Raw genomic sequence first — 23090 nt, 5'->3', positions numbered from 1 at the left:
TCTCACTTAGTCGAGATTCAGAGCTTTATCTCAAACAATGCAAGAGAGACATCTCTTGTGTTGTCAGGACAAACACAGCACCGTAAACATTCATCACTATATGCCATAACGCAATGGACATGTCGGACGGGGCCTGTTACCAAGCCTAAGTTGTGAGCATTACAGAAATAAAAGTGCCATTACAAAAACCTACAAAATATAAAATCAGTCGCTCAAATACTTATATAATCATTCCTTCTCTGTCCTGCATCTACTTTTTTTTTTTTTTTGCTTCCATTTGTTCCATGTTTCAGTGCTATATCCTGTTTTCTAGCCAACAAACACGTTTTACTCCCTCCCTCTCTCGGCCTGGTCTAGTCTATGCTCCTAGCAAGAAGTATAAATAGCCCTCCAAAATCTGTGATCAAGTTCAGCCCCGTGTTGGCTCTTCCTCCCGACACAAACAGCTGCTTGGGTTGTAGCTGTGCAGCTTCATTACCGGCTACTGCTTTACTCTGGTGTGCATGGTGCTGCAGTGCACACAAGTTGCAGCGGTGGTGATTGGAAGGTCAAATGAATTTGAAAGGCAGAATTAGATGAATTTGCATTCAAAGATATCGCTGTCCTATCGTATGTGTTCATTGCAGATGTCAGTGCGTTGCTGTCTTTTTTTCCCCCTTCTTACCGTTTCCTTCAGCTACCAAAGTTGATCCTCGTTTGAGTGATTTATTAAACTCAATTATAATGTTGGTCTGCTTGTCTTTTCAAGGACAGTACAGATTTCCTGCAGTTAAACGGCTCTATTAGGTTTATTGAATCCAAAGAGGCCTATTGTATTATTTGCATAAAAAGGATAGTGTATGCACATCCAGATGGCCAGGTGCAGGACAAACAACAGTACATAAAAGACAATAAGGTCCACTGTTTTATTTCATGCAAAAACATTGGAACGCAATAAAACAGCGGAGCTTATTTTCACCAGTGTGCGTAGTCTGCGTTCCCCATTTTCTTTTATCTGTTGTATTATTTCCCTGTATTTCTTGCCTGTATTCATTATGCATGTTTGAGGTGTGTGTTTTTGCATGTGCATGCGTGTTATTTAAGTGTAACCATATTTGCTGACACAGGGCTATATGTCCTCTCAGTTGACGCACGCACGCACGCACGTACTGTACAGTATATGGCCTTTGAAACACCAGTGCGTTATTAAACTATAGGGGTGTTAATTACCATGACGGTATGTACTCTCTGTGTTCCCACAGTGATTGGCCCTTCGTCGTGGCGGGAGGGCCAGAAGTTGGTGAAGATGGTGCTGGGTCCAGCTCCCAGGCTGCCCAGTAAGGATCAGCCTCAGCCAGCTGACAGACTGAGTAAGACAGGTGGGCCTGGAGACCTACACGCTCACATCTCTATACACGCTACTACACCCCTGTCTTATGTTACCACGTTTATCTTTTTCACTGATGGCAGCTCCAGTACTTATACTGTACATACGTTATTCGTCTAGGACTTCACGTTTGAATGCAAAAAAGAAAGTGTAATTAGCAATAATATGCTTATTGATTATTGCAATTTACAAATCACAAAAAAACAACAGCTTACCTAAAGATATTTCAGATGGCCTCTTAAAGGTATTCTGGTGCTTGGCAGGATAAAACTTGGAATTGCACGTTTCATTTTATTTCAAACATAAAATCCTAAGCATCAGCATTCAATATCCTCCCTGCCCTGTAAGTTCTGTAAGAAATAAGTAAATAAATAAAACATGTAGGTGTCTGCATATTGTCACTCAGATTGCAATACAGAAAATCTTCCTTTCCCCACATACATCCATATTCTCCTTCACAGCTGTCTGTACTTGCCATTTATCGTCTTGTTTCGTTTCACCTCTGACCTGTCAATCTCACATTTCCGTCTCCTCAGCTCTTTACTCGACTGTCCGGTTGCACCACCTCACACTAAGTTCAAACTTACCCTAGTTAGAGCATGAATGGATTCTAAGTCAAGACCTAAGCATTTCTAAAATTAAAGCCGTTGCTCCACACAAATGAGCTATAATGTATCTAAATATTTACTCAAGCCCTTAGGCAGCACTAATGTCTACTTAACGATGGCACATCACTTTTACTTCAACAAATTGAATAAGACAAATGACCCCATCATTGCCAATGTACTTTGCAAGATAGATTGCATCTATTGTATATTTATGATGATGTTGACATTTACGCAAGACTCCGCTTCAAGAGAGACAGACCCACAAAACCATGTTGTGTAGGGCAGTGTGCAGGGTTACACTAGCCCTGTGCGCACTTGCTAGGTGATTTCATACACATGCCATAACGTTATCGAGTGAGAGAATTAACGTCTGAGTCTCTCCGTTTACTCCTCGTGTTTACAGGTTAAACCAGTGTGTATTTGATCGAATTACTTTCTGCAACTATATAGATTATATAGCAATGTATAGCAACTATATAGATTACATGTATGCACTACTAGCTTACAGTATGTTATTCCATAAACAGTCATGATGCAACATAATTTAATAACCCACTAGTTAAAACTAACTAACTAGTGGCTACTACGCCTCTCTAGTAGGGACTTTACACCATAGCTTAGTTAAGTTCAGCTGGTGCAACCCAGCTCTGGTCCTTTTCACTATTCTCTAAACATTTCCTGTACTGGAGCTAATCCATGTCACGGTTTTGTACTTGATTTTACAGTCTGCTGTGTTTTGTGCTAGTTTTGCATGATATAAATTCGGTGTGACTCCCAGACAGAAAACAGCTGGCTAGCCAGAGGATTATTATCAATAAATAAAGAGAATAGCCAAAGAGTTAATCTTCTGCACGGTGCACACATAGCCGCAGTCTCTCTTTCTCTATCTCACCAACCCTCTGCATGCCTGTCAGTCCTTATCTTTTCCTCCTCTCACTTTCTCTCTTTCTCTACTTCCCCTTTTCCTCTGTCTCATGTAACCCAGGCCGTGCTGGCTGCCAGTGACCGGAAGTAATTGAGATTGACTGTCCGGTTTCTGGCTGGCTGCACATTTCAACATGGTTTGATTTCTCCAGGGTCGCCCGTAGTGCAGGAGGCCTGCACCCAGGGGGAATGGACGAGTAAGGCGGGGAGATGCTTCGTAATGACTGCTGCTGTAAAAAAAAAGAGAGAAAAAAGAAACATGTAGTCAGAGTTGCCATCGCCTTTCTTTCTTTCTTTCTTTCATGTATAGCTAATTGTCTTCTACAGACCCTTTGGCAGATCTCAATTAAAACGTAACAGCACAGCAAACTGTACACCACACACACCCACAATGTCAGCTTCTCCCTTACACCTCTGCGGTTGTAAATCCGTAAGGCCTGTGTGGTGTGGTTCCTTCTGGGTTGAAGGATGAAGTTTACCAAGCAGCCAAACACCTTTTTCTGCTCCCCCCAGGGGCCCTGCACCGCTCCAGCTCTGACCCCAGGTCAGATTCGAACCAACGATCCCGTCCTAACAGCAGAGAGAGGCCTCGCAGCAGCAGCCGGGGGCGAGGCAACAACGGCCGCGCCACGACCGCGCCCCTTCCTTCATCGGCAGCTCAGGTCACTCCTAGCAGAGAGGTGTTGTCAGCTGACATTCAGGGCATCCTGGACGACTTGCAGATGGAGTGCCGAGCAGCTGAGGAGGAAGAGGAGCGGGCAAGGCGGAGGTCTCGGACAGAGCACGGTAGCAACCGGGGAGGGCGAGGAGGGTCAGGGTCACGGACGAGGACCCCCGTCTCTGCCTGGGGGCCGTCGTTGGCGGCCAGTGGTACCAGTCCCGCCAAGCGCAAACCAGAGCCCACGGACGCCGTGGAGGCGGGACAAAAGAAGCGCAACTACGACGCCGAGGCCGTTCGCCAGTACATCGCCCGGCAACAGGAGGAGAGGAAGAGGCGCCAGGCGGAGGAGCGGAGGTCACAGAGGGAGGAGACGGAGAGGAGGAACCAGAGACTGCAGGAGCTCTACAGGAAGCAGAGGGGAGGGGCCAAATTGGTGGCCCCGCCCCCCGAGGCCCCCGCGCAGAAACGACTACAGGAGACCTACACCAAACTGCTGCTTGGAGAGGAGGCCACACAGACACCACCTGCTGCTGTACTGACCTCTAATCAACTGGTAAATACTATTAATTAAGACATGTGATAATTATGTAGGATTGTGTGTGAAACTAACACTGTCGGTGTCTCTCTGTGTGGTTTGTTCATTTGTGTGCTTGTGTGCGTGACCTACAGCAGAGGCCGGCGTACCAGCCCTCTGGGGAGTCGGACAAGGAGAACAAGCGACTGGAGGCACCCCAGAGCCCCTCCAGCAGTGACATGTCTTTGTCAGAACAACCAGCCCCTCCACTGTCCAGGTTAACACACAACTCCAAAATCCAGATCAACAAACTCTCCGACTCTGTTGTCACTTTAAACTACAACAGAGTCGGTGACAACAGAGTCGGTTAAATCGTAAAAAATAGTATTATTCTTGCCATCTGTCTGCAGCGTGAGGTACATAATTACTAGTGACTCACCTGACAGTACAAATAGAGCAACTGTTTGTTTTCATACAGTCAGTTTCCATGGTCACCTCCTTTCACCTCGAGTGTTATGGACGCTGTGTTTTAGAGCAAGAGAAGCTGAAAATAAGAGGCCTTTTTATGCAAGAGAGATAGCACCTCTGAGGACTTTCTGTTTGCAGTACGCTCCAGGGTTTGGTTTGTAATGGTGCACTTTCAACAACAGATAAATCATGTTTGTTTTGTAGCTTTTTTGTAATTGGTACTCTCCATTTGAGTCATTTTCTCCTCTATTTATTTACTTCACTTCATGTTGTTGGTGGTGTTGTTGTTTTTCACAATTAAGCTCACGCAGCTGCAGTGGTTATTGATTTTAGCTTAGTCTAGCTTAGGAGCTAGACTATGAGAAACTCTTATAGTGCTCTGATTTTATGGGACATATTCCACCCTGCCTGAGCCCTGATTTTCAAGTTACAGAGAAGCATATTGAAGCATAGGAAAGTAATTGCTTTGTAAGCAGTTGTTGCATTTCTTTCACTATAAGGGTTTGGCAGTTTAATTGCCGATTTTTAGATGTGATATTTACAGTCATTGATTTTAACAGGGATTTTGCTTGATTGTGATGACATTTAGACCTTTCACACTACGTTCACATGCAGAGCTCACCGTTGTGGATAACCCTTGTTTAGTTAAACAAGTTGATTAAAGGCACAATTATTTACAGATACAGTATTAGTGATATTTGTTGTTTTTCGGTTCTTGGAAACCGTTAGTCTGTCCGAATTACCATTTGGCACCGCATACCTCAGGGTCATATGAGACACACAAGGCAAGTTTGGGACCGCGTGGTCTGACGCTTTCCAAGTTACACCCGAACAGAGTGACAGACATGCATAGATTTGGTAAATTATAGTATGGATGGATACACACACTCTGACACCTACAACCTGTACGTTAGAGCTTTGATCAGGTGCTCAATGACATATTGATAGTATAATTTAGGAAAGGGAGAGTAGTAGTTGCATACTTGTTTCTCTAACCATACAAAGCAGACACATGGTTGTTTGTTCTATTTTAATTGATTTACCCTCCCAGGTCTTTATCGCCTAATAGGTTACTCTCCCTGTTCATTCCTTTCTCCATGTCTGTTGCAGGACTGATCTGGGTACGGCAGTTCCCTCCTGGCTTCAGCCCAGCGTCCAAGTGGGTGCTGCCACCGGCACCGACGGTAGAGCTCTGGCTCCCTCTGGTGACCATCTCTTCTCCCAGCTTCTCAGGCTGGAGAGTGAGGTGTCTCCTGGAGGACACAACCAGCATCAGTCAACAACCGTGCACTCCAACAAGTCCAGGTCAAAGTTGACCCCCCGCATCGAGGCGTTGAAGGCCACGGCCATGTCCCTTTCCAACCGCATAGAGAGTGAGGCGCGCAAACTGGCTGGCGAGGGGATTGACTTTGGTTCGGGCACCGCCGCAGACGCGAGCGCGAGTAACCACAGGCGCTGGGCCGACGATTTCAGCCCCCCGGGCAGAGAAACCATCCAAACCACCGGTACAGACGCAGACGACCTGGGGTTGAGGATTCAGAGGATCCTGAGAAGTGCGGGTCAGAGCTCATACGACAAAGCCACTTTGCCGGGCGTGGGCAACCTGCACGCCTTCGCAGGGCAGAGAGAAAAGAGCGATGCCCAGATGAACCTCGCCAGGACACAGGCCGCTTCTGCTGCTGCGTCACAACACCTTTTCAACAGTCACTCACATGAAGGGAGGAAGCCGGTCAATGGCCTGGAGAAGATAGAGAGGGCCGAGTGGTCCGCGCAGAAGAGAGGATATGGATTCGTAGCGGAGAGAGGGGAGGTGGAGGAGATGGACGGAAAGAGGACAGATCTCCGCAACTCCAGCGGAAGCTCCATCAGCGAGGGTCTGCTGAGTGAAGGGAATCTCTCTGAGGACGACGCTGGTCCCCTTCGCCCTTCCGCCAATCACATACCAAGACCGGCGGATAGCCTGGGGGCTCCGGGCTACTGTGTGGACCAGAGACGGAGCCACGACCCCCTCTCCCAGTTTCAGAGGGAGGCAGAGAACTACCCGGCCCTTAGCTCCCCTTTCGTTACGCGGGATGGAAGCAAAGCAGCCTGGGAAGAGCTGAGCAAAGGAAGCCCTCTCAGTGTCATCAACATTTTTACCAAGAGCCTTCACAGCCAACCCAAAGGTTAGTTTGTACTTTAACACCGGAGATAGTGCATGCATATCCAATTTCTACTCCAGGTGCTGGATAAACAACGATCAACAGCAAAAAAAAAATATATATATATATAAAGTCTGCTGGTTCTAAGCTCCACTAGTTTATTGCTGGTCAACGTTTCAATCTTTCTCGATCTTCATCAGGAATTTGTTCCTGATGAAGATCGAGTAAGAAAAACAAGTGGAGCTGAGAACCAGAATCATTTGTGTCTGATTTTAACATTGTAAATGATCATGTAGATTGTAGATGGTACAGGAAACTCCAGAAGACTTGAATTTTTAACCTGTTGCTTCCTGTGTTCCATCTTTAGTGGCTGAGGAGAGGCCGGAGAGGACCCCTCCTTCTGTCCATTCTGTCCAGTCAGGCATTAGCCCTGGAGACGCAGCAGGTTATGAGGATGACTTTGTGTCATCCCGTAGCAGCGGAGGCAGCGGCCAGTCGAAGAGAGGATGTAATGGACGCGGGTAAGAGGACTAAAGTGGACTTGTTCATAGACTGACCACTGGAGGGCACTCATGTTACACAACTGACAGGCAGCTCCAACAGCCTAGTAGTTGGGTCTCAGTGTATTGTGTGTGTGTTTTTTATTATCATACGAAAATGCTACCTCTGCCTGGCATTGATCAAGTTGATTTCCGGCATAATACCTGAATCTTTCTGGAATGCCCATATTACTGGTGATAGATTGTAGATTATACTAATGCCTATTTATATCTTTTAATAGATCTTACATTACGCTTACGGTCCGTCCAAGTGAATATGGCGATCAGACTTTAAATCTTCTGTTTTTAATTTCTGAAACTTAGTTGTATCCCTCTACTCTTACAGTAGTGCTGCTATGACACCTGAATTTCCACATGGCGATCAATAAATGTATACTGTATCTACATCTGTCTTATACATAAGTGATATCTTATCCTCTCTTGACAGTGTGAACAGTCACTTTGAGGAGTTAATGAGGAGGTCTCCCTATGAGAAACGGACCGGAGAGTTCAACTCCCACCACTCCTCCGTTCACTCCCCTCATCTCTCCTCGGGCTCCACGTCTGGCTCCTCGCCCCGCTCCAAACACTCCACAGGAAAGAGAGGTAAGAGTCAGTATTATCACTCAACATGCTGTTCTGATGGAAGGTTTTTGTCTGATATTGCAGTTTTCACATTATTGTAAATCAGCAAATGGCCTTTGCACTACCAACATGACTGGCGTTGCTGCGGTTCCCTTACACTCTTAGTCATGGCCGTGTGTCCTCAACTGATCTGACAGATATCCCCATATGTTTTATTTATTTATCATTCAGTTCTACTATCATTAATTTGTCACTAGTATTGTCACTTTTCCAACATGGATATTTCATAGTTTTGATCTTTGTTTTGAATATTTCCCAATCAGTACCTAATGTACGCCTGTACAGCCCATCAAGGGTTTTTTCTTGGGAGTGTTACTTCGCCTGATTGAGGGTCTGAGGACAGGAGTGTTGTCCTATTCAAATAAAGTCGGGCTATTCAAATAAAGTTGAGTTAAATCTGATGAACACAAAAATGATCTCCATCAGCCGTCTCTGGGCTTCTAATGTCACACTGGTTGACGTCTCTCTCTCTTCAGGTGGTGCGTCGGACCGGAGCGATGCCACTCTGGTGGGGGAGCAGAGGAGCCCCTGCTCACCAGCCTCGGAAGCCCTGTCTGCTGACTCCAGGAGGAGGAGGAGCTCAGAGAAGAGCTCTGGCCACAGCCAGGCCAGGAGTGTCCGCTCAGACGGCACCCTGGGGGGCGCCTCAGGGCATTCTCTTCAAAGGTAAACCAAACAGATGAGGAAGTTGACTGATTTAAAATCTCAAAACCTGCCTTTTCATAGGCTTTAGACCATTTCAGTCAAAAGCACTGTGAGTTGTACTGTAGTGTACATACTGTACTGCACTGGTCAAAGGGAGGGTAAGTGGAGATTTCCCACAAGTGTAGAAGATTCCTCTCTCCTCTGTATGCCTCTGGTATTTCCTTCCTCCCTGTAAACCGTAGAGTAGCACTTTGTGGGAATGCTGGTAACGCTATTGGCTTGGAGAAGAGCATCTTACTATCCTTTAAGTGGTTGGGGATAGTTAAAAGGAGTGTGCCTTTCATGGTAAACAAGTCTTGTTACTTTATGTTCGGGTACTGCGGTGATTTATCACCATGTTGGAATGATAAATTGCACCTTTCCTTTTACCACTGCACCTCATAATGTTGACTGTGTTAAAAAGGAATATCTGAATCAACTAGTTGGATCGCACACTGTTTGCTTTCTAAAGTATTTCCAAGCCAAGATAGAGTGGAATCTCTAAAACGAATGGTGGGCAGAGATGGGTATGAAAGGGATCATTGGAGCAATGGAGCATCCCTGCTGTTCTTTTTTATTTTACAAATCTCTTTATTATTTTTCTCAGTCAGGTTAAAATACAGAAATGTTAGGCGGTATCCCTGCTGTTCTAATCTGATCCACTGTATGACCTATCACCTTCACTCCCCAGTACCTAATTACACCAAGGTTCATTTATTTGGACATGACTAAGCGTTAATTATTAAACTGCTTGGAGATTTCCAGGTAAGGCTGCCAAGCAAAACCATCTTGCGGCTCGCAGTGCTATTGAAGGCTCAAGGGTTTTAACAGCAATGTAGAAGCTGCCAGCAGGGTTTGACTGCAAATTGCTTTAAGAACAGAACACTGGCTCTTTTGTTTCCGTGGTCCGCGAGGTGGTTGGTCCGGGAGGCCATCCTCACTGCAGCTTAGGCATGTTGCCAAGGGAGAAAGGAGAAGAGAGAGAAGTTGTTGTTTTCTTTTTCCCCAGTTGTGACATTCGAGCCCTCCAGTAGCATGTTTCTAAGGCCCAGGTGGTACATTCTTGCCATACCTTGCAGCCTGTCTATCATCCGAGGTTGATCGCAAGGAACGCAAAGTCCAGACTTCTGTCTATTCGAGTGCCATTTATGTTAAGTTGTTGTTGTCCTTGTGTGCCAACTCATCAGTCTAGCTTGACGTTATTATGAACAATAAAATGAGCTCTGTTCAGGAGCAACACATTGATGACTAAGATCTCTATTACGCTTTTGTATTTCCTAATTAAAATATTTGAGACTGTCTGCAAATTTACGTCTGTCTTTAGTGTGATGGCTAACTGCATTCAGAACTGAGGTTACGTTAACATTATTGTATTTCACCAAGTCAGTTGGTCATCCGAGAGGGAAAAGAGGTGCTTTTGTGTATTCTGCTGGTCCCAGCGAGCAGGATGTACATCCCCGTCTCTTTAGACATGGTGCTTGGCCTCTGGTACAGCTCTAAGCAGCACAGTCCTGCCATTGATCCAGGTTCTCTGTGTAATGCCACAGGCCCTAGTTCCTAGCTATAGGCTTTCTAAGGCATGGGGCCCCCTTTTCTTTATTGCTCAACCACCCTGCTGATCTGTTTCAGCCAACTACCACACAATTGGATCTTGCCACAGGCACAGTGACCTGATTCAAATCAAAACGTGTTTGTAGTTTTATGTAATAAGAAATCACTAATGTCAAGAGCACCATAAAATAGTTATGCATCCCCCCCTTAAAAAAAAAGCAAATTCACAATAATTTGTCTTTAGTTCAAAATAATATCCTGCATTTCAGCACAAGTAACTAAATGTCCCAATATATTTTCCTCTATCTCTAGTGTGGGGCCAGATGGTAAAAAGTCTCCGGGCAGCATCCCTGTATTGGCCTCTCCCTCTGAGAATGGGTCTCCGCCAGGGGCCAACTCTCCAGGTGTGTCCCAGAAAAGTGGCTCTTCTGTGGGGATAGAGAGCTGCAACCTCGGCCTGGGGGCTGGAACTTCAGCAACCAAGGCTAGGCTAACTTCTGCCTCTGGTACACTCACCACAGCACCCAGTGGCAGAGCCGAGATCAAGAGCCCAGGTAAGCAAAGGAGCTCTTTGTGGTGCACAGTTTAGCAGCCATGTCTTTTGGATCTCTTTACCTATAATTTAAATATTTCTGTTCACTCTCTATCAACAACACCATTGTCCCTTTCCTTTCTCCGCGTCCCCCTCTCTCCAGGTGAGCTACAGTACGCTCCTAGTGTGCTGCAGCACCGAATGACAGCAGAGCTCAACTACTTGGAGTCCATCGAGGAATCTGTAAGGCAGCTCGGAGATGTGGAGAGGCTGAGGGGCGTGTCCATGGCTCAGCAGGAGAGTGTCTCATTGGCTCAAATACTCAAGGTGAAGGAGGGGAGCTATGGAGGCTTTTTTTTATATTAATAATGATCTTGCATTATGATGAATTACATGGGATATAACATGGTTTCAATATTTTGTGGCGTTTCTTTATGGCGTGGCGCCTAAGAGGCGAGTTTGTTCGATACTGTCGCTGATCAGTGCTAAATTCATCATCACTATGACGCCAGAGATTCACAGGAAATCCATGCTGTTTGTTGTTAGACCCCCTCTTGTTAAATAACATGACATACATAACTGATATGAATTATACCACAGTGGATTAATTCGCTTGCGATTCACTAGTGCTGCCACACCATCAAATGTTAAGATTCAGTGTAATGTAGACGCCCCCCCACTTTGGATTTCTTCCAGGAACTTTTCCCCAGGAATTAGAATCCGTAGATTTTGGTGACCGTGTACATTACATTGAAAGAACGTAAGGGTCTGTACTGTGCTGACCTTTAACCTTTGACTGTGCAGGCGCAGCAGCAGAGGCATGAACATGACCTTTATGAGCTGAAGATCAAGGCTGAGAGAGAAGCACTGGAGGCACAGCTGCAGATGGAGGAGAGCAGACAGAGGGCAGCCAGGGTACTTATACACGCGCGCACACACACACACACACACACACACGCACGCACGCACGCACGCACGCACGCACGCACGCACGCACGCACGCACGCACGCACGCACGCACGCACGCACGCACGCACGCACGCACGCACGCACGCACGCACGCACGCACGCACGCACGCACGCACGCACGCACGCACGCACGCACGCACGCACGCACGCACGCACGCACGCACGCACGCACGCACGCACGCACGCACGCACGCACGCACGCACGCACGCACGCACGCACGCACGCACGCACGCACGCACGCACGCACGCACGCACGCACGCACGCACGCACGCACGCACGCACGCACGCACGCACGCACGCACGCACGCACGCACGCACGCACGCACGCACGCACGCACGCACGCACACACGCACACACACTAATCGTAATTATGTTGTCATATTCGTTTCCATGTCGAAACTTTTCCATACATTTTCAAATCAGAACAAAGCAGAAATAGCAGATCTACAAGCTTACAACGCTTCACTTTGTGATGCGTTGTAAGCTTGCAGATCAGCTATTTTACTAATAACATAACATTATTTAATACGTCATTATATTACTACTCATACTTGCATTCACTATAGTGATAATAATAATAATTGCGTAACCTCAGATTTGTTTCCTCATCAATGGAATACTAATGTGTGTGTGTGTGTGCGCGTGCTTGTGTGTTCATGTGCATTGGTGGACATGTGGCTGTGTCCAGGCGCACGCTGAGCTGCAGGGAAACATGGCGGCATCCCAGCATCAGACTTTGGGCGGCCTCCAGGAAGCTACCGCCAAGATGATGAGTCAACAAGCTGAGACAGCACGCTACACAGCCGACGCCGCCCGACACATCAAAGAGGTCAGCACTCGCTAAGCTCCCTTTCTGCCTGAAAAGCAATTTGCAACAATATCCGATTAATTTCTTTGGCCTGAGCAAAAATAAATAAATATATACTGTGTGTGTGTGTGTGTGTGTGTGTGTGTGTGTGTGTGTGTGTGTGTGTGTGTGTGTGTGTGTGTGTGTGTGTGTGTGTGTGTGTGTGTGTGTGTGTGTGTGTGTGTGTGTGCGCACACAGACACACAAAGTTTACAGATACAGAATATGAAAGCATGATGTCCATTGTCATCATTAATGAGTAAAGCAGTAAATGTGAATTATGAAAATACAATAACAGCTGTATTGTCTTGCTGCTCAGATGACAGAGCTGGCACGCTCACAGATTGCTGGAGCTTTGAGTGTACCTGCCACTGGTGCTGCCATCAGCACCCTGCCAGACCACCAGAGAGAGCATCACATGAGACCCCTGCAGGCCAGGGCTGACACCGACAGGTGAAGGAACACTTCATTGTCAACCATTTATTGTCCGAGAGTCCTGGTTATGTTTCCCTTCCTTTGGAAATGTGAACGCCTTCTAAAAAGACATTTTATTGGGTGACCCATAGAATTTCCCTATAAACAGGGGTGCACATAACTTTTTAGGTCTGGTACGCAGAAGAGCACCTGGACATGTGACTTGGTGCGCGTGGCGCCCGTCCCGTTTTGTCAACGGGGGGGGGGGGGGGGGGGGGGTTCAGCACGGTGCCCACCGGACAGTTTTGGGGGGGGGGGGGGGGGGGGGCGAGAAAAAAAGGACGCTCTGCTTCTAAATTCCGCCGATTTTCGCCGTTTTTTTTCTCACGCAGTTAGATAAAGCCTCCAAGGTTGGTGCCCTGTGCTGCTGCGCTGATTTTATCCGCCAGATTGGGACGTTCACGGCATATTTTGCGCCATTACGGTGCGTTCATCATCGGTGACGAGTGCCTCTAACAGCCGCTGCTGGCTGCGTGCACGGAGCGAGGCAATGCGAGGCGATGCGAGACGACGCTGTACATGGGGCCGACGGGTGCTTTAGAGTGATTGTGTGAGTGTGGCTTCAGGAAGTAAATTCCTAGCCTCGATCTCCAGCCTTTTATTTTTTAGTTTTGCTAAAACATAAAAGCTTGGAAATATCTGTCCCAGCTGTTGGTGCGCAAAAGCGCCTCGCGTCGCCTGATGTGGTGCGCATTTTTTATTTTGGGTGCGCATGCGCACCTGCGCACCAGTTATGTGCACCCCTGCCTATAAAAGACAACCCATGGGTCCTGGGACTCAGTACTTTGATTTACATTGATGAAATACATCAATGATTAATTGTTTGAGAGTCCTGATTATGTTTCCATTTCTTTGAAAATGAACATCTCTCTCCTGCTGTTATACGTTACTCACGTAGATATCTATTATGCAATTTTCACTTGTGCCGTTTGCGATGTGCCATCACTTGTGCCATTTCTCACACACAGCTGCATACACAGTGGGATTCAAGCACATAATGAAAGCTATTAGAACAACGTTGTCTAAATCTCTATTCCAAGAAAAATGCTCACCGTGTGTCCTTTTCTAGTTCCAGGAGTGAGGTGTCAGGCAGCAGAACGAGGCCAGATGAACCCCTCTCTCCCCGGCACAGCTTCAGTCACTCTGACTCCCTGTCTTCCAGGAGACCCAACCTCAGGTACCAGTAGACCTCTTATGTAGGCCTGTTTGGGTTTAGGCATGTAACCATTTCCACCACTACACTGTTCTCAACCTGTGGTCCAGGGACCCCCATGGATGTTCTAGGGGGTCCCCAGCTAAATCATTTATAGTTAACCAAATGGTCCTTACAGGTCTGTTAAATGAAAACTGAGGATTTTACTGTGTACATTGGGGTCCCAGAGATAAGAATCATGGGGGTCTGTGGCCTAATGCATATCAAACAGGCGGTAATTGAAATAAAAAAGGTTGAGATTCACTGATCTAGATATTCATGAAATCAGGTCCCTGGCGTCTCGCACCAATTCAGAATGTTACTTATGGCTTTATGTGTAGTGTGATCGTGTAAGGGCCAGCTACAAACAAACAGTCACTAAACCTTAAAAAGTAGGAATTTAAAAAATCCCCAAAAGGTAGCACATCCATCTTGGATGTGCTACCTTTTTGCACATCCAAGCACTCCACTGAGAAAACACATTGTTGATGCTGAACCTCTTTTTCTTATTTAGTCACTAAACCTTCTTTCCTCCCTTGTTGCATCCTCAGCGGAGGAGACACCAGCAGCCACCCAAGCCCGCAGCAGCTCACCCCATCAGACCAGAGGGAGCGGAGGAGAAAGGATGGAGCAGAAGAGAAGCGGAGGAAGGAGGCAGCGGAGGAGAGGAGTCCACGTCTGAGCAGGGAGAAGGAGGCGGGCAGCAGCTCGGTGGAGGACGACGCCCCCACAGGGGCGGACGACTCACTCCGTACCGACAGCATCACCTCCATGGTGGAGGAGAAAGGTACAGCCCAGGAAGAGTTCTCTAGCTGTTTGGCGAGCTGTTCTTTTACCCGCAAAGCTTTAGCACTTTCACCAGCTCAGTGGCCATGTGGTTAGAGTGTCCTTCCTGAGATTGGGAGGGACTCCATCTTTGTTTATTATTGTTGTCTATATAGACTATGATAACCATCAATAATGAACTGAAATGCACATAAACAGAATGATGCTGTCCATTTAATATCCTAAAATACACACAATATACATGACAGCATGACTGTGTAGCCAAACAGACTCCACACACTTCCGAAGGTTACCTAGGCCAGTGGTTCTCAATTTTTTTTATGTCAAGTACCCCCAAATTGATATGTAGGCCTATTTGGCTGTGGACCCCCATTAAATAAAATTGTGCCACGGACCCCCATTAGAGAAGATTTGTCAACGTCAAAAATAGCAGAAACATGAAATAGGGCTTAAGCGTTTAAACCAGTGACCTAAGGGTGGGTGACGCTTTGATCTGTGTGTCTGCAGCAGACAGCACCTCGGTAGCAACAGAGTGCTCCCTGAAGTTTGACGAGTCCATGACGGAGGACGAGATCGAGGAGCGCTCGTTCCGCTCCCTTCTGCCCTCTGAGGCGCACCGCCGTGGCACTTTGGAGAAGAAGTCCCGCCCCCGCGAGGATTCGGAGGAGGAGCCAGCCAATCACAACAGGACGTTGACCTCGGCGACGTGTGACGGCTCTAAGGTGAGAGGGTTGTGTTAATACACGCACACCAATCCCTTATTAGGTGCCTGCTGTAGGTGCAGGACCGAGAGGAGATCAAAAGTAGCCACACACTCGTAGATTCAGAGCCAATATCTTTGTTTATTAACGGACGAGAGAGAGAATAAAACCAACGTTTCGGCAGGCATGCTGCCTTCCTCAGGGTATTGAGCGTGTGTGCGTGAATACACGCACACACGCTCACTGGCACAAACACACCAGTTGAGTCACTGTTTGCTAATGGGAGGGGTGGGTAAACTCGCGCCGGTGACATTTCCCGTCATCAGTTCTGTTGTGTTGACCTTGTTTGTGTATTCTGGTTTTGTGTAGACTTTAATACCAATATTTGTGTATTGGAAGTCTGATAAGATCTTTTTCACTTCTCTCTTGTTTTTCATTTCGTGTACACTCCTCCCTCCACTTAGAATTGTTATTTTTATGTGTATATATTCCTGCCCTACCGTTCTCATCCTCATGCTGCTCTTCCTATTCATCAATCCTGAGTCTCAATTATTTAACCACTTAAACTCCATACTTAGTTGACCGGATTCCCAAAGAGCTCTATATTAGGCCACCTCTTGTTTTCGCTGTACACTAAATGTCTTCGCCGGAAATAGACAATCTACAAGCTCACAACGCATCAATTTGCTATTTTCTTCCAATGTTGGCTCCAGAATCGGGATGCTAATCGTGCCACCACCCCTCAAAACCTCACCTTTCTCCTCACCCCCCAACCTAATGTTTATTTGTTTGTTTTCTACCCCCCACGCCCAGCCTCAAGACGTGAGCAGAGCGTTTTCAGGCGGCCAGGACAGCTTCTCCCAGTTCACCATGGACATGGTACGTCAGTACATGAAGGACGAGGAGGTGCGCCTCCAGCACCAGAGCTCACTGCTGCACCTCCGCCAGAAGGCCCTCAAGGAGAAGACCAAGACGGAGCTGGCCTGGCTGGAGCACCAGAAGAAGAGTCTGCGGGACAAGGGGGAGGACGACAAGATGCCCCCCATCAGGAAGAAACAGAGGGGCCTGCTGCTGAAGCTGCAGCAGGAGCAGGTACAGTAGTTGGGGTGGAGTCTGTTTTGATTGATTGAATACTTTATTAGACAGATGTAAACAGCACAAGGTACAGTCAGACATTTGAGCTCAAAGGATAACACAAAAACGTCCTGGGGACTTGTTTCCATTGTGGTCCTACTGTATGTATTCAATTCAACAACATAGCATAGAAATAACACCATATTTATTGTTAGTGAGAGTTCACTTTAAATAGTCGTACAGCTGAGTGTCTGTTTCAAATTGACAGCATTAACCTCACTTAAACCTTATATACGTCATTGACCGACCGGGGTCCCCCAGGAGTCTATCCTTGGCCCCCTCATTCGCCGAAAATGGCAGATCTACAAGCTCACAACACGTCGCAACGAGCTGTGTTGTAGACTAGAGGGACAAATGTAGGCCCCTGGTGAAGTATATAGGGTTTAAGTGGTTAAACAATGAATGTAATACATACTGTAGCTGAGTAGAGGGACATGCAGTTGAAATCTTTTTGACAACCAAGTTCTGGATTCTGCACAAAGCGAGTCAATATTAAGGTCTTCCAAATACTGCCCACAAGTGACCCCTTCATTACAGACTAATGATGTTCTTTATATCATTTTGTGTGTGTCTGTCTGTCTTTCTGTATCTCTGTGACTCTCTCTCTAGGCTGAGATCAGACGTCTCCAGGAAGCCAACAAGGCAGCGAGGAAGGAGCGTCAGCTGTTGCTGAAGCAACAGGAGGAGATTGAGAGGATGAGAACCTCCACATTCAGACTGAAGGAGCGGCTCAGATGTGCTGGAGGAGACGCACCGCCTGTTAGTACTGTGGCCTCCAAGCCTATCTGTCCATAATAACAAAGTCACATACACAACAATGTTAGAGCCATTTCATCTAGCTCACAACGTGTCACATCCACATTGTGGGCTTGTTGATGGGCTATTTTCATTTTTTCATTATTTTGTTCCCCAAAATAGAGATCCATTATTAATCAATATGAATTGATTATTTTTATTAAATTATTATTATAATTGATTATAAAAAATAGTTTGATTAACTATTGTACCCCTAATTTCATCCATTTAATAATTGGCCACATTCAACCTGGCTTCCTATTTTGGCCATGTCGTTTTTTTGTTAAAAGTAGCAAACAGCAGATGTACAATCTCACAACACGTCACGATCTAAAAGCTCACGGCAGAGCTTTTAGATCTGCTATTTTTGCTATTCTTCATACAACAAACTATGTAAGGCTTAAATGGTTAAGACTATGATGGAGAGAGACCCACTTCAATCTGAAATGTTTCGATTAAAAATATATATATCGATATTTATGACAAAAAGAAAACTGTGGCGATGTTGTACAGCTTTGTAACATGTCTCTCCTCAATGTCGTTTCTCCTTATTATTGTCCATTTGTGTCTTTCTATCCGTCCTTCAGGAGACTCCCATGTCCGAGACCCCGGTGTCTGAAGCTGCCTCTCCCGTCACAAGGCTGGCAGACAGTGATGTCCGCAGCCCCTCTCCTCCCCTCTCTATCTCTGGCAGCGAGACCAGCAGCATCATGCAGAAGCTGAAGAAGATGCGCTCTCACATGGATGAAAAGTAACGTTTAGTTTTTTTTACTTTTAAGTCCTCAGACCATTACTCTGTTCCTTCTGCAATCCTTTTTGCCAATTTCTGCTGGTGGAATCTCAAAAGTCTTATTTTTAATGTATTTGCTTTTCATATCTATAGGACATCTTAATAAAATGCACTAGAGGAGCTGTCTCCATGGCAGCCATGGATCAACTCCTCTACTGTGTTTTTGAGATGGTTTGTCAGAGGAATAATGACTATTGATTTTCACCATCTCTTATTAACAGCGCTAACTGCAGGTGTACTGCTCTCCTTCCTGCCTCACCCCCCCGGGACTTACTTCTGTTTTGCTTGTAAACACGTTATATAAAAATACTCCGTTTTTGGGAGGAATACAGGGCTTAATGTGTTTTTGTTTTTAGTTCAAAATGCTCTTCTGCATAATGAGCTATGCTAAACTCTGAAAGGTTAATGTTGAGTTTGGTTACTGGTGCCTACAGTACCTCGGTTCCTATGGGGACTGATGGTTGTATCGTTGAATTCAGTGCGGTGGTCTTGTCTTGTCTGGCTGACAAGAAGCTGGTGGCGCTAAATGCTGCCTTTCTTTCTCTTGGTGTTCAAATGCTGTGGTGTGGATGTGAATATAAGCATGCTCCACCTTGTTGTTCCTCTAGACTTGACTAGCGTCGACACTGAGAGCTACCTCACACTAACTTCAGCTCTGCACAACCTTAACTCTACATCTACCAGTCCCATATTCTAGTACTAAACATAACGCAATAAATGTCCAGGAGATGGATGTTTTCCACTGATTTGGGAATGAATATGTACGTTTATGAATTTTGTCATTTATCTTAACAACCACTAGCCCTACATTGTCTACTGTCTATCTGCTGTAGCCCACCAACAATCTGGTTAGGTCAATGTAGACTTTGTGTTACTAACACCCCTGTCCTTTACATAGTGTTCAATTTACACATGACTCTTCTGGCATTTAGCAGACGCTCTTATCCAGAGCTATTTACAAAGTGCAAGATCAGAGAGTAAACGGCATGTCAACGCGGTAAGCGGTCAAGTAAATAGAGTAGCAAGAAAACAAATTAAGTGCTACACAGTAGCAGGTGTAGACATCAAACCTAGCATCTGCCTAAATAAGATACTACAGTATTTAAATAATATACTTGCCATATGTGGACATGCAATCTGCTTACTTCTATCATTTAATTCCCACAACTAGGCATTAGACCGTGCTAACAAATGGTGAATTGTTCTGGGGTTTAGGATTTGTAACTTGGTCTTCCGTCACAGCGTGGACCACCTTGGAATTCTATATGCCATCGCTAGGCTTAGATTTCTCTGGGTTTGTACTCCGACCTTGACAAATTCTCAAGCACAAAGACCCTGGCCATTACTAGCAGAGTTTAGGCTATAAAGTGAAACGTGTGTCTAACATTGAACTAAGTTGGCTCAAAAGGCCTCTAATCTTGCATCCGTTTGTTTGCTTACATTTGGTGCATAAACAGTCTGTTGCTTTTTTAACCCCTCCCCCTCTGTCTATCATTCTCTATTCTCCCTGATCATCGTTGATCATAATGAATGGTTTCTGCTGGAATTGATATATACAACTTATAACCACATTAACCCTGCCACCCCCATTTTGGGAATGTAGCTCAAAAATAGCCTAGGCCTACAGGATGTTTAATTTATGCACGTCTTATGCTTGTGTTGTACAATGAAAATAGCCGATCGACAAGTTCACAGCTTGTTGCATTGCGATGCCTTGTGAGTGTTTAGATCTGCTATTTTTGTCGTATGAAGTGTCAGGCTTAAGTGGTTATGTAACCGATGACTAAACTTTAACAATATGAATAGCCAGGTTCTGTAACTCCTTGGTGTTTTGATCAGTTGAGATTCCTTATTCAATTTAGTATCGGTCACTGACAAAACACCTTTTGAATTCCTTGTTGCTTTAATCTGTAGTAATTCCTTAATCAATTTAGTATCTGTCACTGACAAAACCCCCTTTGTACTCACTTCACCTTGAAGGTTAGCCATCAACCACATCAAACCTTGCACTGACACTGTGTTGAAGGCAAGCAGACACATCTTCAAACTGGTTGAGAAGACCGTTTTCAGGACTGTTAAGCTTGAATTATACTTGAATGTATGTATGACTGTCGCTCACCAAAAATGTTCTACTGAAAAAGGTTTTATAGCTGAAAATCAGGTATTTTCGCTGAGCGACATGGCCATATGACAAAGTATAAATGAGCCATTAACCGCATCAGAACACAAAGCCATGCAGACGTGCTACCACAAAAACCCCTTGGACTCATATACCTTCAGTGTAATAAAACCACATGTACTCATGCCTTTCTTCTTCTCTCTCTTTCTTTCTGCTTGTCCTGTGTTCCATATGTCTTTTTGTTTTCACTGTTGTTCGCTGTTTATCACGTTTTTATTCTTGTTTTCCACACTGTTTGTGTGTGACTCCTGGGCCATTCTGATGTCTGTCTTGTGTGTATGCGTGTGCGTGTGTGTAAATTTGTGCTTGTGTACTGTGTGTGTGTGTGTGTGTGTGTGTGTGTGTGTGTGTATTGTAGACTCTGCTCTCCTGTGCACTACTTCTTCTCTGTGTTCACGGCCCAACACTGGGCCTCCCTCAGTGTCTGTCTCCCCAACCTTCACCCCAAATTCCAGCTCTTTATCTACAACCAGTTGGTCAGGTACTGTACAGTGCTCTCTCTACCTCTTCCCCATTCCATCCCCTGCCCCGCTTCACCCCCTGCCCCATGGAGCATGCTTGTGTTCAGCCACTACCACTGGCACCTGGGGGAGGGAGGGTGAGTGTGCTTGGATGCGGTCGTTTTCTTTTATTACGTTTTTGGTTTGGGTGTTTTTTTCTTCAGGATTGAATTGAGAGTGGGTTTCAGTCAAAGCTGGAAAATCACCTGAGGAATGCCACCTTGTTGAAATGAGCTGACCTTTATTTTTGCCACATAAAATATTTTCATTTTGATTCATGTTATTTGATTATTTATTAATTTGTAAAATGTTCAATTGGGCACTGCATGCAAAGTCACTGTTGGTTGCATGGAAGTACAATTGTTGTGAAGACATCCTTTAAATAGGGGAGTTGAAGCCTCTGTGTGAATGTCAAAGGTCAGGTTCATTTTAATAGGAGAGTCTTCCTTATCGGAGGGTAATCTCAGTTTGAATGCTGGGATTTCACCAGTTTCCACGTGGTGTTTGCTGTGTGACTTATTTCTTGCCGCCCGCTCTCTTTCTCTCTCTCTGATGTAAAACCAGAATTCATGAATGAAACGTTGCAGTGCATCTCAACTCCTCTCCATTTGTGGTTGCTCGCTGTTTAGTCCCAGTGCAGTCAATGAGATCAAATGTCAAGAAATCGCACCCCATCCTTAGCAGAAAGCAGAGCAGAGACCGAATGGTCCGTATAGTATCTTTAATGAGCCAGTAAATCTTCACTAGGCCTTCTTATTAGGTAACTGTTGCATAGGATGGGTTAATATGTACAGATGGCCAGTGGCTCTAATAGAATTTGTTTAGGACACTTAAAGAGCCCCCTGGCCAGGCCCTTCTGAATCTGGCCTGTCATCAGTATGCATTAGGTCAAGAAGAAGGCCTCTAAATTAGATCAAAGCTAAATAATACTACACTGTAATGGCACTTGCAGCTGTGGAAGGACACTTTAGAGAGCAACTGTCTAACGTACATCTGACTGTTCATCTGTTTGAATAGGCACCTCTGTATGAATGTGGTCTTCAATATTTGTTACATTTATTTGCAGAAAAAATTAAGGACAGATCCAAGGTGTAAAATTATGAAATCTAGACATATTTCAAAATCTAAACATATTTTTGAAGGTGTTATATATCTTTCAGGTGAGATAAAAGCCTAAAATAAGCCTTCTCACCCAAAAAGTTAAAAGTTGCATAGATAATCATAAGGAAAAGATGGTCCACATTGCACATGGTTGGCAAAGAGAGAATTATATCTAGGGCTGCAACTAGCAATTTTCATAATCAATGAATCTGTCGATGATTTGTCTTATTATTTCATTAACTGATGCATTTAGACCATGCAATGATGGTATAATATGGAACAATGACAAGCATTCATATCTTGGTTAAGTTGTAAATAGCACACAGAATGATTTGATATAATACACAACTAAACGATTCATGAATTTTCTGTGGAGTGATTAATCGATTATTCGATTAATTGTTTCACTCCTAATTATATCTTTTTCCCCTCATCTGTGTTATTTTTGGTCATTAGAGTGATAGTGAAAGGTCACACCAAAGAGACACCCATAGAGGCTTGATTGATTCCTGTTATACTCGGGTATGGTTGGTTCTGGTATTGACTCAATCACATATGTATGTATGTTCGGGTTGTGCGTGTGAGTCCAACCAACCGAAGAATCATGTCTTTTTGTTTCAACATGATGCATGACTCTAACCTGGATACCTTTTACTGGATGCAGTTTTGTTTCTCCTGTGTGATCTGTCTTGTGAAAATGCATACCGTTTTGTCTTAAGAATTTCAGAGGCCACTTGGGACACCTTTGGTATCAGATTGATTATCCTTGTAAATGACATGAAAGCATGGATTTGATATGTACTGTATGTGTGTGTGGGGGGGGGGCAAAGGTTTGAGGTTGAGTTTGCAGTGAAAAGGGTCTCGTCTGTCTGGGTGGTTGGGGGCTGCTTGCTTCTGCAGTGTAACAATCGCTCAACACTTCCTGATTGTTTTTATCCTTTCTCTGCCCTTTTCTGTTCCTCTCTTTCCATCATCCCCATACCTGT

At 45.3% G+C, this 23090-nt stretch overlaps 1 protein-coding gene across 6 annotated transcripts in view; it reads left to right on the top strand.

Moving 5' to 3' along the window:
• cep350 (centrosomal protein 350) overlaps window positions 1-23090 on the top strand; it is a 46306-nt gene that overhangs the window by 10299 nt on the left and 12917 nt on the right. For 2 of the 6 annotated variants that reach the window (XM_084065662.1, XM_084065661.1), the window contains exons 9-27: window positions 1242-1358; window positions 3412-4112; window positions 4229-4350; window positions 5652-6706; window positions 7050-7203; window positions 7670-7827; window positions 8343-8532; window positions 10414-10655; window positions 10797-10960; window positions 11438-11548; window positions 12294-12434; window positions 12772-12905; window positions 13996-14103; window positions 14670-14905; window positions 15412-15626; window positions 16419-16697; window positions 17349-17498; window positions 18122-18285; window positions 20862-20984. In XM_084065662.1, coding sequence (XP_083921788.1) covers window positions 1242-1358; window positions 3412-4112; window positions 4229-4350; window positions 5652-6706; window positions 7050-7203; window positions 7670-7827; window positions 8343-8532; window positions 10414-10655; window positions 10797-10960; window positions 11438-11548; window positions 12294-12434; window positions 12772-12905; window positions 13996-14103; window positions 14670-14905; window positions 15412-15626; window positions 16419-16697; window positions 17349-17498; window positions 18122-18285; window positions 20862-20984 — 4564 coding nt within the window. The remainder of the gene's footprint in view (window positions 1-1241; window positions 1359-3411; window positions 4113-4228; window positions 4351-5651; window positions 6707-7049; window positions 7204-7669; window positions 7828-8342; window positions 8533-10413; window positions 10656-10796; window positions 10961-11437; window positions 11549-12293; window positions 12435-12771; window positions 12906-13995; window positions 14104-14669; window positions 14906-15411; window positions 15627-16418; window positions 16698-17348; window positions 17499-18121; window positions 18286-20861; window positions 20985-23090) is intronic. The other 4 variants (XM_084065665.1, XM_084065663.1, XM_084065664.1 and 1 more) reach the window with 4 other exon arrangements.

Source organism: Gymnoscopelus microlampas, assembly GCF_963454915.1.
Source record: "Gymnoscopelus microlampas genome assembly, chromosome: 9".
NCBI classification, from domain to species: domain Eukaryota; kingdom Metazoa; phylum Chordata; class Actinopteri; order Myctophiformes; family Myctophidae; genus Gymnoscopelus; species Gymnoscopelus microlampas.
This window is presented reverse-complemented; position numbering and strand designations above follow the sequence as displayed.